This window comes from Saccharomyces eubayanus, chromosome IV (assembly GCF_001298625.1).
Source record: "Saccharomyces eubayanus strain FM1318 chromosome IV, whole genome shotgun sequence".
NCBI lineage: Eukaryota > Fungi > Ascomycota > Saccharomycetes > Saccharomycetales > Saccharomycetaceae > Saccharomyces > Saccharomyces eubayanus.
Window position 1 is genome coordinate 57,175 of NC_030979.1, and position 12,895 is coordinate 70,069.

Consider the following 12,895-nt stretch of genomic DNA (forward strand, 5'->3'; position numbering starts at 1 on the left):
CCGCTCACAATGAAGATTGTATTGCAAATGGTCAGCCAAGCGTCTGTAGCAGTTGATTCTAAGGTCATTTCAAGGTATGTTTTTACTTTATTGTCAGTTTTGATGGTGTTGTAATTTTTCTACTAACAACTTATTACAACTCAATTGATATAACAGTATTAAACATGGCTATATGCTCTTAGTAGGTATTTCCACTGAAGATTCTATAGCCGAGGTGGAAAAATTATCCAAGAAGGTTCTCAATTTGAGAATCTTTGAGGATGACTCCAAGAATTTGTGGAAGAAAAACATTAAAGAGGTTAACGGTGAAATTCTATCTGTGTCCCAATTCACATTGATGGCAAGGACCAAGAAGGGAACCAAACCTGACTTCCACCTAGCTCAAAAGGGTCACATTGCTAAAGAGCTTTACGAAGAGTTTTTGAAATTACTAAGAAACGATTTAGGGGAAGAGAAAGTTAAAGATGGTGAGTTCGGGGCCATGATGAGCTGTTCGTTAACCAATGAGGGCCCAGTTACGATAATACTTGATACTGATTAGTATAAAGGAACTTTATAAACATATGCACGACTGAATAGAATACAGCACACTTTTTTAATCTTCTTTTTTTTCGGATTTGTTTCTGTCATAAAAAACGTTACGATATTCTGATAATTACATCTCAATCAACTTAAAAAGTAACGAATAAGCATCTCCCTAAAATTTGCGCAAGATATATTCGCTATAAAAGTGTAAGATTACATCAGGTTTATTGAAAAAGCCTAGAATTACTTCGTTTTCCTTTTATGTTAGAAAATGAATCAAATTTTTATATACCTTTAAGGGCGCATTGAAAAAAAAAAAAAAAAAAAAAAAGGGACATAGATGCCTTATAGAAACTTACTAATCAAAGAGCAATGCTAGGCTGCTGTATAGCGCATTCATGAGTGTATTAAGTTGGCACTTGAAAAAAGAAACGTATTTGTTAAGGAAAAGGGATGTATACCCTTAATTCACCGATGGTTAAGGAGCTTTTGAGGTTTATGGCACTAATGAACTAGCTTGTATACCTGATGATCTTAATTTATGTTCGCCATTGGCAAAGTTTTCAAGGGATGTTGGAGCTGTAACTTAAGGGATGTCGATTGGTACGGTTGGTTACATATTCCCTAAATCCAGATAGAACGTATAAAAAGGTTTGGCCAAATGTCCGGTGTCATCGTTCATGAGTTAATATCAACACGAATGTTGAAGGTTGAGGGCTTTTTTTTTCATTGATTAAGGAACACAACGAAAAACGATACATATATTAGAATCATGAAACGAGTCACTGGAGTCTTTCTTACACTTTTGAGATTTTCGCAGTTTGTATCATCAGTTTTGGTGATGTCACTCTTGGCGTATGCCATCCATGCCTACAATGATAAAGGTAACAAGAAAACCAACTTCACGTTGGCAACAGGCGTAATCAGCGTGTTCTATCTGATTATTTTGGGTATTTTATGTTTGGCTTTACCTACTCTAATCTACATAGGAATGTATTTCTGTGCAGAATTGATTATGTGTCTACTATGGTTGGCCGCTTTCATCGTTCTCGCATATGCTCAAGGTCGTCACAGCTGTAAGAGCAGAAATTCAAGTGGAGGATATTATGACCCATATAGTGGGCAATACACTAGTAGCAATCATAGAAGAGCCTGTAACTCTTCCCAAGCAGCAATTGCCTTTGCCGGACTCACTTTTTTGCTATTCTTGACTAGTGTAGTATTATTGGGAGTCAATGTTTTAACACCAATTAGAAGGCGCTATAAATCTCAAGGATTATGGAGAACTGGTGCTTCTATGGGAACGAAACTTCATAGATGGAGTGGATTGGCTTTAAGCGAGCCATTTGAAGAAACTGCCGGTTACGGGAATGGTAATATAAGAACCGAGGACGTTGAAGCAGGTACAGGCGCAGGTACAGGTGTAGATTCAAATACCGCTTATGTATCAGATCCTAACGCTGACACACGCTATGCTACCAATGATCCTAATGGCCGCTACACCACAACCACAAATACTAATACACGTTATACTACTACCACCCCTAATGCAGATGTGCGTTACACCACAAATGAGCGCACTGCAAATACCGCAAACGCTGTAACGGACCAGCATACTTATTCTACCGACGAATCAGGTGGGCATTCCTATGACCAAGAGAAACTTGTAGAGGGGGCCGCTTCTGGTGCAATGAGCGGCAGTACTGCAGACCCAAATAGGAACGTCAACCCTATGCCATGAATTTATTGGCTCTCTTTTTGTTCGTCCTCACTTACTCATATTTTCTATCTTTATTTTCGCTTAATGATTTAATTTGTCTTAGTTCTAGTGACAATTTAAGTACACCTTGTAAGGTACAAATAATGCTTAATTAATTTTTTATATAAAAAATCAATTTATCAGTTTCTTTTATCTATTGTATTTTCTTCGTTCACAAGGGACAAAGATGGGCGGGCACCTGGCCCAAAGTTACGCTGCAGTCACAACAGGGTATATTACCAAAAGAGTATACATTTCTGGCACATCAAGTGATTATTACCGTCTGTTGTTTTCAATCAATCAGCCCATAGTGATTAGCCTCACTAAACCGAATTCGGTACCTGCAGGAATGGCATGACTGGAGCTTACAAATTAGACACACTTCTTAATTGATTGTTCTCGTTTTTCCATCGTTTTATCATTGCCAATAATATAGAGAAATATTAAGCATTCTTCAACCTAAAACAGTTCTATAGAATATCAATATTACTATTATTTACACGTACAGCAAGACCTTATCATTCATCCCAAATCTATCTATTTATTCTTTAAAATCATTTCGAGGTGGCCTACCATCTTCGCTCTTCATGTACGTATCAATTGCAGCCGAAAAGGCAGCAAAACCAGCACCACCCATTAAAGCAGCCTGTGGTCCAGCTTTATACGCTAATCCAGCGCCAGTGAAAAAACCTGCTGTTACACCGTTGTAAATATCGTTTTTGGCCCTAATCGATTCTATCACACACTCTACACCAGCATATATCATACCAATATAACCAAAGTTTTTAGCACTGGAGTATGATTTCTTACCCATATCGGTAAACTGGAGTTTCATTTGTTGTTTGAATGGTAAGTCAGATATTTGCTGAACGGTCCTTGATATCCCGCCCACACCCACGTTTCCTGAAGCCGTAGCTGTAGTTGCAGCCGTATTGGCTGGAGTAGGCGTATGAAGTGGTGTGTCATAAGCCATGGATGCCATAAATAGACCTAAGACACCACCAAGCGCGAACCCCGTTACACCACTTATTACTGATTTTCCGGGACATGAAGTCATGAAGTTCATAATCATTTCTGCACCTCGCTCTCCCTGTTCCTCGGGAGTTAATTCATTATAGGGCTTCTTTTGAGGTGGACTTATTTGTTCTAGGCCAAATCCCGTATACACCATACCTGGATAAGCTTTTTAGAAATGCAGATTTTCAATCCTTTTGGTAGCAGATTATAATTTTTCTCTCTTATGTACACGTTTCAAAGCGACGGATAACAAGAGTGTCTTGGGATTAGTTTGTTCGAAAATGAGACTAACAGTAGGTGAATCCAATCTGCTATAGTTTGGTTGCCTAGATAGGAAGGAAAATTGCTAATGCATCTCATCCTTCTCTACATTGTTAATACTCGATGCTATTTTATTAGCGAGATCAAAAAATATAGACATATAACGTTACACGAACTCAAATTATAGTGGTCATAATACATATATATTTTAAAGGAATGTAAATAGTACAGTACGTAAAAATTAATACTTTTGTTGACTAATAAAGGAAATGCGTTTCGAGCTGCCATTAATTTTTGCATAAATAAGAATGTGATGTTAAAGTGTGAACGTATCCTTATAAAATCGCAATCGTTCGTATTGTTTTATCTTTGAAGCAAGTATGCGGTTCTTCGCTCTTGTATAATCTGTCTCTAGCACGTTTCTTTGTAAAAGATCGTTACATTCCTCCTTATGTCTGTCTTGAGAAATATTGAAATGGTTTCTCAAATTGTGGAAGTTTTCGTTAGACCTGTTATTTGTTTCTGTACGGTTTGCATGAAGGCTTGGTTCCATACTCGTGTACAGACTTGTATCTGTGCTATCAAATTCGGTAAAGTTTCGATCTTCCATATCTACGTCACTATTATTGTCTCCTGAAAGCATACTGACAAAAGAGTTCGTACCGGTACTGTCCCCCTTTTGAGTATTACAGTAGAACTGTGACTTTGTTAAATGATTTTGGTCATCAACAGTTTTTTTGTTTTCGTCGTGAACGTTGTCATTAGTAGCTAATTTCATTCTTGTTCTGACGTTTTTTGAATCCACTAAATAATTACATTGTTTCATCGTTTCAATTAATCTGTTTAAAGACATTTGTTCTGATTCATCATCCTCTACCACACAATGTAATTTTAATTTAGTTTCGAATAGCGTTCGATTCAATTCTGAATCGAAGACAATCGTCTCTAGTTCATAATAGGATAGTGCATTAACATCGCCGTTTTGATTTTCCACTGTTCTAAATGCGCCCATTTTTAAGGTTCCGTCTTTTAAGCTTTTTAATGGGTCTACCACAATTGCCACATATGGATCTTGGAATCTTTGGTTCAAATCCTGAGTTTGAATGTCAATATTACTGAGCCAACAATCATAACCAGGGTGTGAATGGAACCAACCAACAACGTTGAGTTGAACTTCTTTACAGTCTTGTGCGTCACTATCGACATTATTATTATACATCTCATCAATATATTGAACCATATATTCATACGACTCTAATTGTGCGTTTACACGTGTTTCTGTTCCTACTACAGGTAGATTAAAACAGTCCATTATGACAATGTGATCTCCCAAAGTGAAACCCATTAGAATACCCATAATTTCAATATTTCCGCCACGAACTGAAAAATTGGAAATTTTCTCACATGATAGTTTCGATATGAGTATGCGGTTGTAATTTTGGGTGTTCTCGTTACTTTTTTGCTTCAGTTTAGTGTTGAGAAGCGATGATTGACTTAGTGGTTGATATTCTCCTTCACGTGATGGCTGGAATCGCATATTTGGTAGAGCTAAGGATCCATTAAGGTCATCCTCTACTGTATATTTCTCTTTAAGCAGTTGTCGCAAAGCTTTTACAGTTATAGTTGAAAGGGACATGATAGATAACCCCCACTTTTGTTGAATATTTTGTTTTAGTTTTTTTTTTTTAATTTGCAATCAATCCCTCTTAAAAACTACTCTATTGTGGAGAACGCGCACTTTCTTTTAAGTATTTTAATGTAGTTAGATATAAGAGTGAACAGATAATAAGCTTAACGTGGTGAGACGGGTTAAAATTGTAAAAGTGTTTTGGGATTAAAAATGTTGCATATATAGGAACAAACATATAAAGGATTTATTTAACAAAAGACAAAGAGAATAAAAAAGGGCGTATATATGCATGTTTATTTTATTTTACTTTTTGGAGTTTTATATTGTACAGAACTTTTTGGTTTGTTGGGGCTCAAGCATTCGCTTCAGCTTCTCTTTTTAAGCCTCCAATGAATTCTAAAAACTTTCCAATATTAACATCAAGGCCGTTTTGGTAAACGAAGGTGCTTGATAAGTAACTTGACAACAAAACCTTTAAATAGCTTTCGGGAATATTTTCCAATACAGAATCAGATCCAGCAACATCGATTAAAATCTTTGGAATGATTTTATTCAACAACAAATAGTTCCTTAACTTTAAGTCATTTAACCATAACTCTTCAGAAGCAACTAGATCATCATTCAATTTGTTGATGGTGAATGACAGTTGATTTGAAATTTCCGAAATATGAGTTCCGTTCAATTGGTTTAGGTTCCATAGTTGGCCGAATTCCAACTCGGCGTTTCTTTGAATTCTCGATTGCACTTCCACGACATAGGCCTTGTACAGCGCAGATCTTTCACCAGTAGTATCGCCAATAAATTTATGGACAAAATCGTTATCGTTAAGAGCTAACGAAGCCAATACTTCCATAGATGAAGAAGTGACACCACCTTTATTAGCAGAAGCATCCTTGAACAAGACACAGCCATGCTCCTCCAAGGCGTTTTTAGCAGGTTGGGTAATAAACAAATTGGCACCTTCTACAATATACGGAATCTTACATTTTCCTGTCTTTTCATCAACGAAATAATGCAAATTGTTTAGAGTAATTGAGTTTGGTCTACCACCGCATGGAACAAAAACATCTATATGATCCACAAACTTGAAAATTTGGGTATGAAAAGTGTTTCTGAAAGTTGTACCATTAGCTACAATTGTACCATTTGGAAGCATAATATCCATGGCATCTACAGGAACGAAAAACCCATTATTGGACAACCTGGAAATGTCAAACTCAGAAATCATTTTCCTTTCATGAGCCAAACGTAGTAGTTCATCTTTATCCAAGCCTTTAGGATCACAAAGAACACCTGAACCATCCAAAATCCCCAAATAGCACTCATTCGATGAAGATAAGAGAATCTCATTGGAACCCAAGTCACCATCTGGACCACCTGTCTGAAATTTGTAGACGGTTGAATTGGTTAGGTTCAGAGTTTCGTATATCTTGTTTACGTATGCGCGTACACCCAATGAAGTCATACCGTATTCGTCATGGGGAATACCACCCAAGGATGGGGATTTACCAGTTAAGAACGACTTCCACCATGGACAGTTTCTGACACGAGCATGATTAGTAGCCCAATCCACAAAACCTGCGGTTCCTTCATCGGGACCGAAAAATAAAATTTCCTCCTTTGGTAAAAGATTCACATAGTTTTCCTTCAAAGGATCATTGATCAGTATATCAATCATTGCATCCACGTATTGAGAAAAGGCAACAAAGGTTTGATCATGCTCTACTAGACCTGGGTTCAACAATATAACACCCTTAGAACCGCCTTCTGGAATATCTTTGTTTTTACGTTGTTGGGTAGAAGCCAATTGATAGTTCTCATCAATTACGTTTTTGGAATTCAAATCGTAGATATCTTGGTTTCTTGAACAGACTATACGAATACCACCTCTTGCGATATCTCTAAATCTAATGTGGAAACCTTTGAAAGTATTACCAACAACAAAGAAAATGCCAAAAGGAGTTTCGGGGTATTCGAATTTTGACATTACCAATGAAGGGTCCAATCTAAATGAGATAGCCACTTTTCTTGTTATAAAGAAATTTGTCTTTAAAATGGATTTGTTGAAAATGTTCAGGGTTTTTAAAATTAACAAATCCGGAGAATCATTTGGAATGAACTTGTTTAAGTACGCTTCAAATTCTTGGTCATTCTTAAAAGGTTCAACCCTTTCTAAACGTTGGAAAGACAGCGTTTTTTCCATATCTTTGTTATTATCGTGATAATAATGAGTCTGAGCAAAGTTTTTGTATAGCTTGGAGATTATGGTGTAATGCTTCGACATGATGTTAATAATAGTTTGTTGGGTCAACGTTTCATTCCTTAACTTTCTTTTCAGATTTTCCACAATTTCTAGAAGGGTAGTATCATTACGCTTGATGGTGATTTGAGACAGTAGGTTTTGATAGTCTGAACCTAAGCGGTTAACAAAGTGGTTAATAAAGATAGCACCAATATGAGCATAAATTGCCTCTTTGGGTGAAAATTGACGTTTCTGATAAACTTTGTGAAATGAGTTATTTGGAATAGCGTACAACAAAGAAGCTTCTCTTTCAATTTGTCTCAATGCTGCTTCCACATCATGAACTAAAACATCTTCGAACTGTTGATTTTCGTTCAAGTATACGGAAAAGATGATAATGTCGTCTTTTTCAACATTGAATGATTCCAAATAAAATTTAGAAGGTTTCAATTTGTAATAGTGAAACAGAGAGTTCAAAGCCGAGTAATAGCGCTTGGTAGTGAATCTTTTGTAGGCAACCAATAATCTAATTTCTTCTTTATTTTCCACAGAGCGAGTAGTCTTGATAACAGGGCCCTCTCTTTCCTTAACTAGCTTGATTAAAAGACCGTACAGTTTTTTGTTTTCACTAGAAGAGACTTTAAACATGGTCTTATCACTAATAGACTCAATGTGGCCTTTTAACAAATCTTGAGAAGAAATATCTACGGCAGCAGCATCATCACTGGGGAAAACACTTTCATAAACAAAAGTTAGCTTTAATTCGCTTTCTGGAGCCCAAAAGGATACCAGTCTGCAGTTTTTTTGGGATTTATTATCTAAGAAAAGATCATCAATTTCAGAATCCAATTCATAAGGTGGGCAAGAATCACTCATTTGAGTCTTATTGTTTTCAATTGTATCCTTAGCATGCTCCAATGTGTCGTTTCCGACGGAATTGTTAGCAAATTTAAAGTTTTTCTGTTGAGACTCACTTATACTGACGCCAGTATTAGATTCCATAAAGATAGCATGGTTATCATTAGTGATGATTTTGTTTTTGATACTGAACAGTCTTGGCTGAATGCCGTTGAACTTTGATTTCGCAAAAAAATCTAGCTTGGACGCATAAAGCGAGTGGATAATATTGGAGATTAATTGGGGAGACTCTCTGGAGAAAAACAGATCGTCAATACCCAGTGAGTTATAAAACCAGTCCACTTCCTGCTCGATTAAATCATCCGGAATAAAACCTTGCTGGTCTAGCAAATCTATGACTTCCTCCCTCTGTAAGTCCTTCCCGGGGAAATCGAACACGTGATAGTCTGACATCGAAGATATCGACAAAGAGGCAATATCAGGGGTGTTCAATGATGTTAAAGCACTGCGATTTTTATGATCAAACAGCATTATTTGTTGTAGTTGTATGTTTCAATTTATTTTTGTTTTGAGTGTTCTTTTGAGGTTATACCGCACCCACAAAAGGAACTTTCTGGACAAAAGGTAACTGTTTCGAGGATTCGAACTTGCTCTTATATAACAAGTAATCTGGTAAACAGTAGCAATGAACGCTTGTCAGTGTTATTGTTGATGCTTTTGTTGCTGCTGTTGCTGTCGTGGTGACTTGTCCTGTCCAGCTATTAATGACTTGGTTTACCCCAATAGCTCCCTGTTGTGGCGCCCCGTTCCTTAGGCAATAAGTTCGGTCCTGCGGAATCGCCGCACATAGCCGCCGGAAGGGGTAACCGTTTAAGGCGGGCGGAGTTGGATTTCCGAGAATAAATAAATAAATAGATGACAGATTAGATTAGATATAGTTTGTAWATGTATCTATGGTTACAGTGCTATAATTGTTACTTGCGTAAATGGAAGGCGGTAAAATATGGCCTGCAGTACTTTGTCCTTTTCGCTTGCCGCGTGCCTTTGATAGTGTCCTGAGCATCATGTTCGTTCATGCATTCCGCCGATATGGGCGTATCGTTGGTCGATGTTCGTATGGATATGGTTTTCTTTGTTTATAATTCGAGGTGACGCATCCGTTGGGATTTCTGCACCCACTACTTGGCACATTTCTATTTCTTTGATCCAGTCATCTTGCAGGATTCCGTTTACAGTAATTCTTCTGAAGGGCGAAATATCCAGTATCTGCCTCATTATGTTGTGGCTCTCTTCCGGTAGTCTGTGTAGAAGGAAATTAGGGCCCATATCAATAACGTCTTCTTCGTAACCATCATTATATTGATTGTTGTCACCGGTGGCGGGTCTTGTCACTAGGTCTTTAAAAGATGTCGCCCCTCTTCCGGAACAAAATGCTCTGAATTGAAGATCTTTCACTTTGGGATACTTCCAAGGAAATCTCCTGGTGATCATGCAGAAGAACATTATCCCGATAGCCCAAACGTCTAGCGCTCTGGGATCGTACTTTTCGAAATAAAAAACCTCAGGTGACAAGTATGGGTCACTACCGACAATGCCGTGCGCTTCAATGAGCTGAGAAGATAGTGGATAATGGAAGACACTAGAGGCACCAAAATCGATCAATTTCAAAATCCCCTTTTGTGTCACAACACAGTTGTCTAGTTTCAAGTCACGATGAGAAAGGCCGATGTCGTGCAGATATTTTACACCGCTGATCAGTTGCTTAAAAAGGCAGCATATTTCATCATATTGCATTTTTTCACTCATAACCAAAGCAAATAAATCATATTCACAGTATTCTAGGATTTGGAAGATTTTACCATTTTCGTACAGTATTTCTAATGTTTCGCAAATATTCGGATTTTTCAAAGTGGAAGCGATGCAAAATTCAGAAATTATCTTTTTAATGTACTTCCTTTCAGATTCTTTTTTGTTTTTAGAACGGTACTCCTTTAGTGCGAAAACTTTGTTATCCACGACCCTTTGAACAAGTTTCACCTTACCACCCGAACCTTCACCCAGAATAACGTTTAGATCTTTGTATTTCTTAGACACTAAATCAGTGGACGCATCAATGTTGTTGTATAAAGTTTGTACGATTTGGTCTCTATCGTTATCTTCATTTTCACTCATGGCAGACAATGATCCGGATGAAATGCATGAAGAAGTAGTTTCATTCACAGATGATGCAATGGCATAATCATCAGCGATTGTGTTCGTGTGGTCATACGAGCCACTACAGTGGCTATTCAAAGATGTTCTCTTGAACAGTCTTTTGATGTTTGATAATGAAGTAGTATATGACGACTTCCTTGAGTGTGTCGTGCTACCGGTATTCTCAATATGTTTAGTATTTATGTGAATGGCTTCCGAATAAGTGTCCTCAGGACAATTTGTAGAAAGAGAAGAGAACGAACCCTCTAGGGAATAAATGCGAGTGGTGAACATCCCATCCGGGCCATGGGCCCCGTACTCATGTTCCGCAGAAGTGGAGGCGAAAGCGTCGCATATTATTGTTTCTGAAGTTTGTGGGAGGTTGCGGCCATGATCAGTGAGAGAGTGGCTGCCATGATTACTGTCAATAGAATGGTTCTTCTTGGCGGCATTTTCGCTTTTCTTAGAGCCGAAAAAAATATACTTGCCATAACTTTTGGAAAAACCTAGGGAGTTCGAGAAAGACGATGCAAAGTCAGTGGAGTTCTTCCTCAGTTTACCCGTGTGAACAATGAATCGAGCCTCAACCTGATTAACAATAGGGGAGGAAATGATATTCGAGTCGATTTTGGAAATGTTTTCGGGCATTTCCGTGTCAATTTTCTCCAGCCAAGAGGTTGTCAGTTTTTGCAAATGGGTGCCTTCGTCGTCGCCAGAAGATTCCGTGGAATTCATCTTTGACATGCCTCTAGTGGGCAAGGAAGATAATACGGAATCGTACGATTCATTTGATGGTGGTAATACCCTACTTATCTCGGCTGGTATGTTAACATCAATACTGGTAGGATCGCTCAGAATGGCAGAAGTGGTCCAGTTCTCAGAAAAGGCGTGCTCTGTGGTCAAAGATGCCGTTGTCATATTGTTTCTCTGATTATATCGTAGTAGCTTAGAAAACGACATTGGTCTGAAGGCTATGTGTGTGTGGTGTGCGTTGTAGTAAACCTCTTGGTCAATTAATTCTTTTTGAGAAAAAACTAAAAGGCAACGAAAGTATCTAGATCAACTATAAACAAAAAATATTAATGAATGTTTCCGGAAACAACCATGTATTCTGATTTTATTTTATTTTTTTTGCACTTTTGCATATTGTGACCCCAATCGAGGATGTAAGGGGATGGACTTCCGGTATGAGAAACGGTTTGAATACAAAATCAAGAAACCGAATATGTGTTATTAGGCAAAAGGGTAGCCATTGGAGAGTCGGCTCAAAAGCCCAGTCAGTACCTTACATTCCCTATAACTTAAATATCCCCAAAAATTACATTAGCAAATAGGGCCGTGCAGTAATAGTGGTAACCCATTGGGCAGTAGCTCTAGGTACGTCATGTCCCCAAACGTCATTGCGGGGGTAGCGTCTAAGGGGTGTTTTTGTGTAGACACGGCTCGCCATAGCCGGTGCGGGAAATCAATTCCGGTTTCCAGAAATAGGAGCCGATGGTCGTCGTACATGATATTGTGGTGCGTTCAGGCCGTGACAATGCGGCGCTACCATCGGCTTCTAAAAACTGTTTGCGCCTGGTAACCCCTGCGTGTTTTCTTTTTTAATTATCTTTGCGCAGTGAACCGCATGTGTTCAGTGAGAATTTTGGTGTTTCTTTTTATATTTAAGTTACAGAGTGTATGATTGAAGGTCATATTTATTTGAGCAACCTAGCTCTATCGGGGTGAATTCCTGCAGGAACAGGCTTATCCGAACCGGTTGTGGCCGTGGGAGTAGCTGAAGCGGTAATTTTAGCCTTTTTCTTCTCGTTGTCGTCGGTGATCATCTTAGTCAACCTTTCCTTACGTTCTTCGTCCAATTTGATATTCTTGTTCTTTAATTTTTCCAAACGGTCTTCACTGTTACCACCCCCACCAACGGTTAGCTCCACGTTGATTTTCTTTTCCTTCAGCAAAGTCCCGTGCTGCAACAAGGCAATATCCATACGTCTTTGAATGCCGCTGCGATCTTTATCGGCGTCAAATTCCAAGAAAGCAATACCTTTGTCTGCTCTGAGACGAATTTGGTCCGGTGAACTGTTTTTGAAGTGGCCTTGTAATTCAGCAACCGTAATATCTCTTGGTAAACTACCGACAAAAACAATGAACCTGTTGCCCTTCTTCCCATTTTTGCCTTTACCACCCCGACCTCTACGTGTCTTTCTCTTTTTCTTCACGGGTTCTTCTCCTTCATTTCCAACTTCACCATTAGGTCTTTTTCCATCTGACACTTGCTCTTGCTCTTGCTCTTGCTTTACCTCTTTCTCCTGGTCTTTTTCCTCTTTACTTTTTCTAAACTGCTGAGCTTTGAGCTGCTTCTTAGTCAGTTTCTTGTCTTCCTCGGACCCCATTTTTGCTTTAGTGTTTTTTT

General features: G+C 38.3%; 7 protein-coding genes across 7 annotated transcripts; 2 read left to right on the forward strand and 5 right to left on the reverse strand.

Moving 5' to 3' along the window:
* Positions 1 to 27: 27 nt before the first annotated feature.
* On the forward strand, positions 28 to 541 carry DTD1 (D-tyrosyl-tRNA(Tyr) deacylase; the record flags this gene model as incomplete). The annotated part of the gene is made up of 2 exons (XM_018364078.1): positions 28 to 74; positions 157 to 541. The coding sequence occupies 2 exons, from the start codon at positions 28 to 30 to the stop codon at positions 539 to 541; spliced, it is 432 nt and encodes a 143-aa protein (XP_018222879.1).
* A 756-nt stretch (positions 542 to 1,297) lies between these two features.
* DI49_0863 (uncharacterized protein) lies at positions 1,298 to 2,266 on the forward strand (the record flags this gene model as incomplete). The annotated part of the gene is made up of 1 exon (XM_018364079.1): positions 1,298 to 2,266. The coding sequence occupies one exon, from the start codon at positions 1,298 to 1,300 to the stop codon at positions 2,264 to 2,266; it is 969 nt and encodes a 322-aa protein (XP_018222880.1).
* A 559-nt stretch (positions 2,267 to 2,825) lies between these two features.
* Positions 2,826 to 3,455, reverse strand: TIM22 (translocation channel protein TIM22; the record flags this gene model as incomplete). The annotated part of the gene is made up of 1 exon (XM_018364080.1): positions 2,826 to 3,455. One exon carries the CDS (start codon positions 3,453 to 3,455, stop codon positions 2,826 to 2,828), a length of 630 nt encoding a protein of 209 aa, XP_018222881.1.
* Positions 3,456 to 3,878: 423 nt separating this feature from the next.
* Positions 3,879 to 5,198, reverse strand: RRI1 (COP9 signalosome catalytic subunit RRI1; the record flags this gene model as incomplete). Its single annotated transcript, XM_018364081.1, has 1 exon — positions 3,879 to 5,198. One exon carries the CDS (start codon positions 5,196 to 5,198, stop codon positions 3,879 to 3,881), a length of 1,320 nt encoding a protein of 439 aa, XP_018222882.1.
* A 346-nt stretch (positions 5,199 to 5,544) lies between these two features.
* Positions 5,545 to 8,823, reverse strand: GDH2 (glutamate dehydrogenase (NAD(+)); the record flags this gene model as incomplete). The annotated part of the gene is made up of 1 exon (XM_018364082.1): positions 5,545 to 8,823. One exon carries the CDS (start codon positions 8,821 to 8,823, stop codon positions 5,545 to 5,547), a length of 3,279 nt encoding a protein of 1,092 aa, XP_018222883.1.
* Positions 8,824 to 9,354: 531 nt separating this feature from the next.
* Positions 9,355 to 11,445, reverse strand: PRR2 (serine/threonine protein kinase PRR2; the record flags this gene model as incomplete). The annotated part of the gene is made up of 1 exon (XM_018364083.1): positions 9,355 to 11,445. One exon carries the CDS (start codon positions 11,443 to 11,445, stop codon positions 9,355 to 9,357), a length of 2,091 nt encoding a protein of 696 aa, XP_018222884.1.
* A 737-nt stretch (positions 11,446 to 12,182) lies between these two features.
* NOP6 (Nop6p) lies at positions 12,183 to 12,875 on the reverse strand (the record flags this gene model as incomplete). Its single annotated transcript, XM_018364084.1, has 1 exon — positions 12,183 to 12,875. One exon carries the CDS (start codon positions 12,873 to 12,875, stop codon positions 12,183 to 12,185), a length of 693 nt encoding a protein of 230 aa, XP_018222885.1.
* Between the last annotated feature and the right edge of the window lie 20 nt (positions 12,876 to 12,895).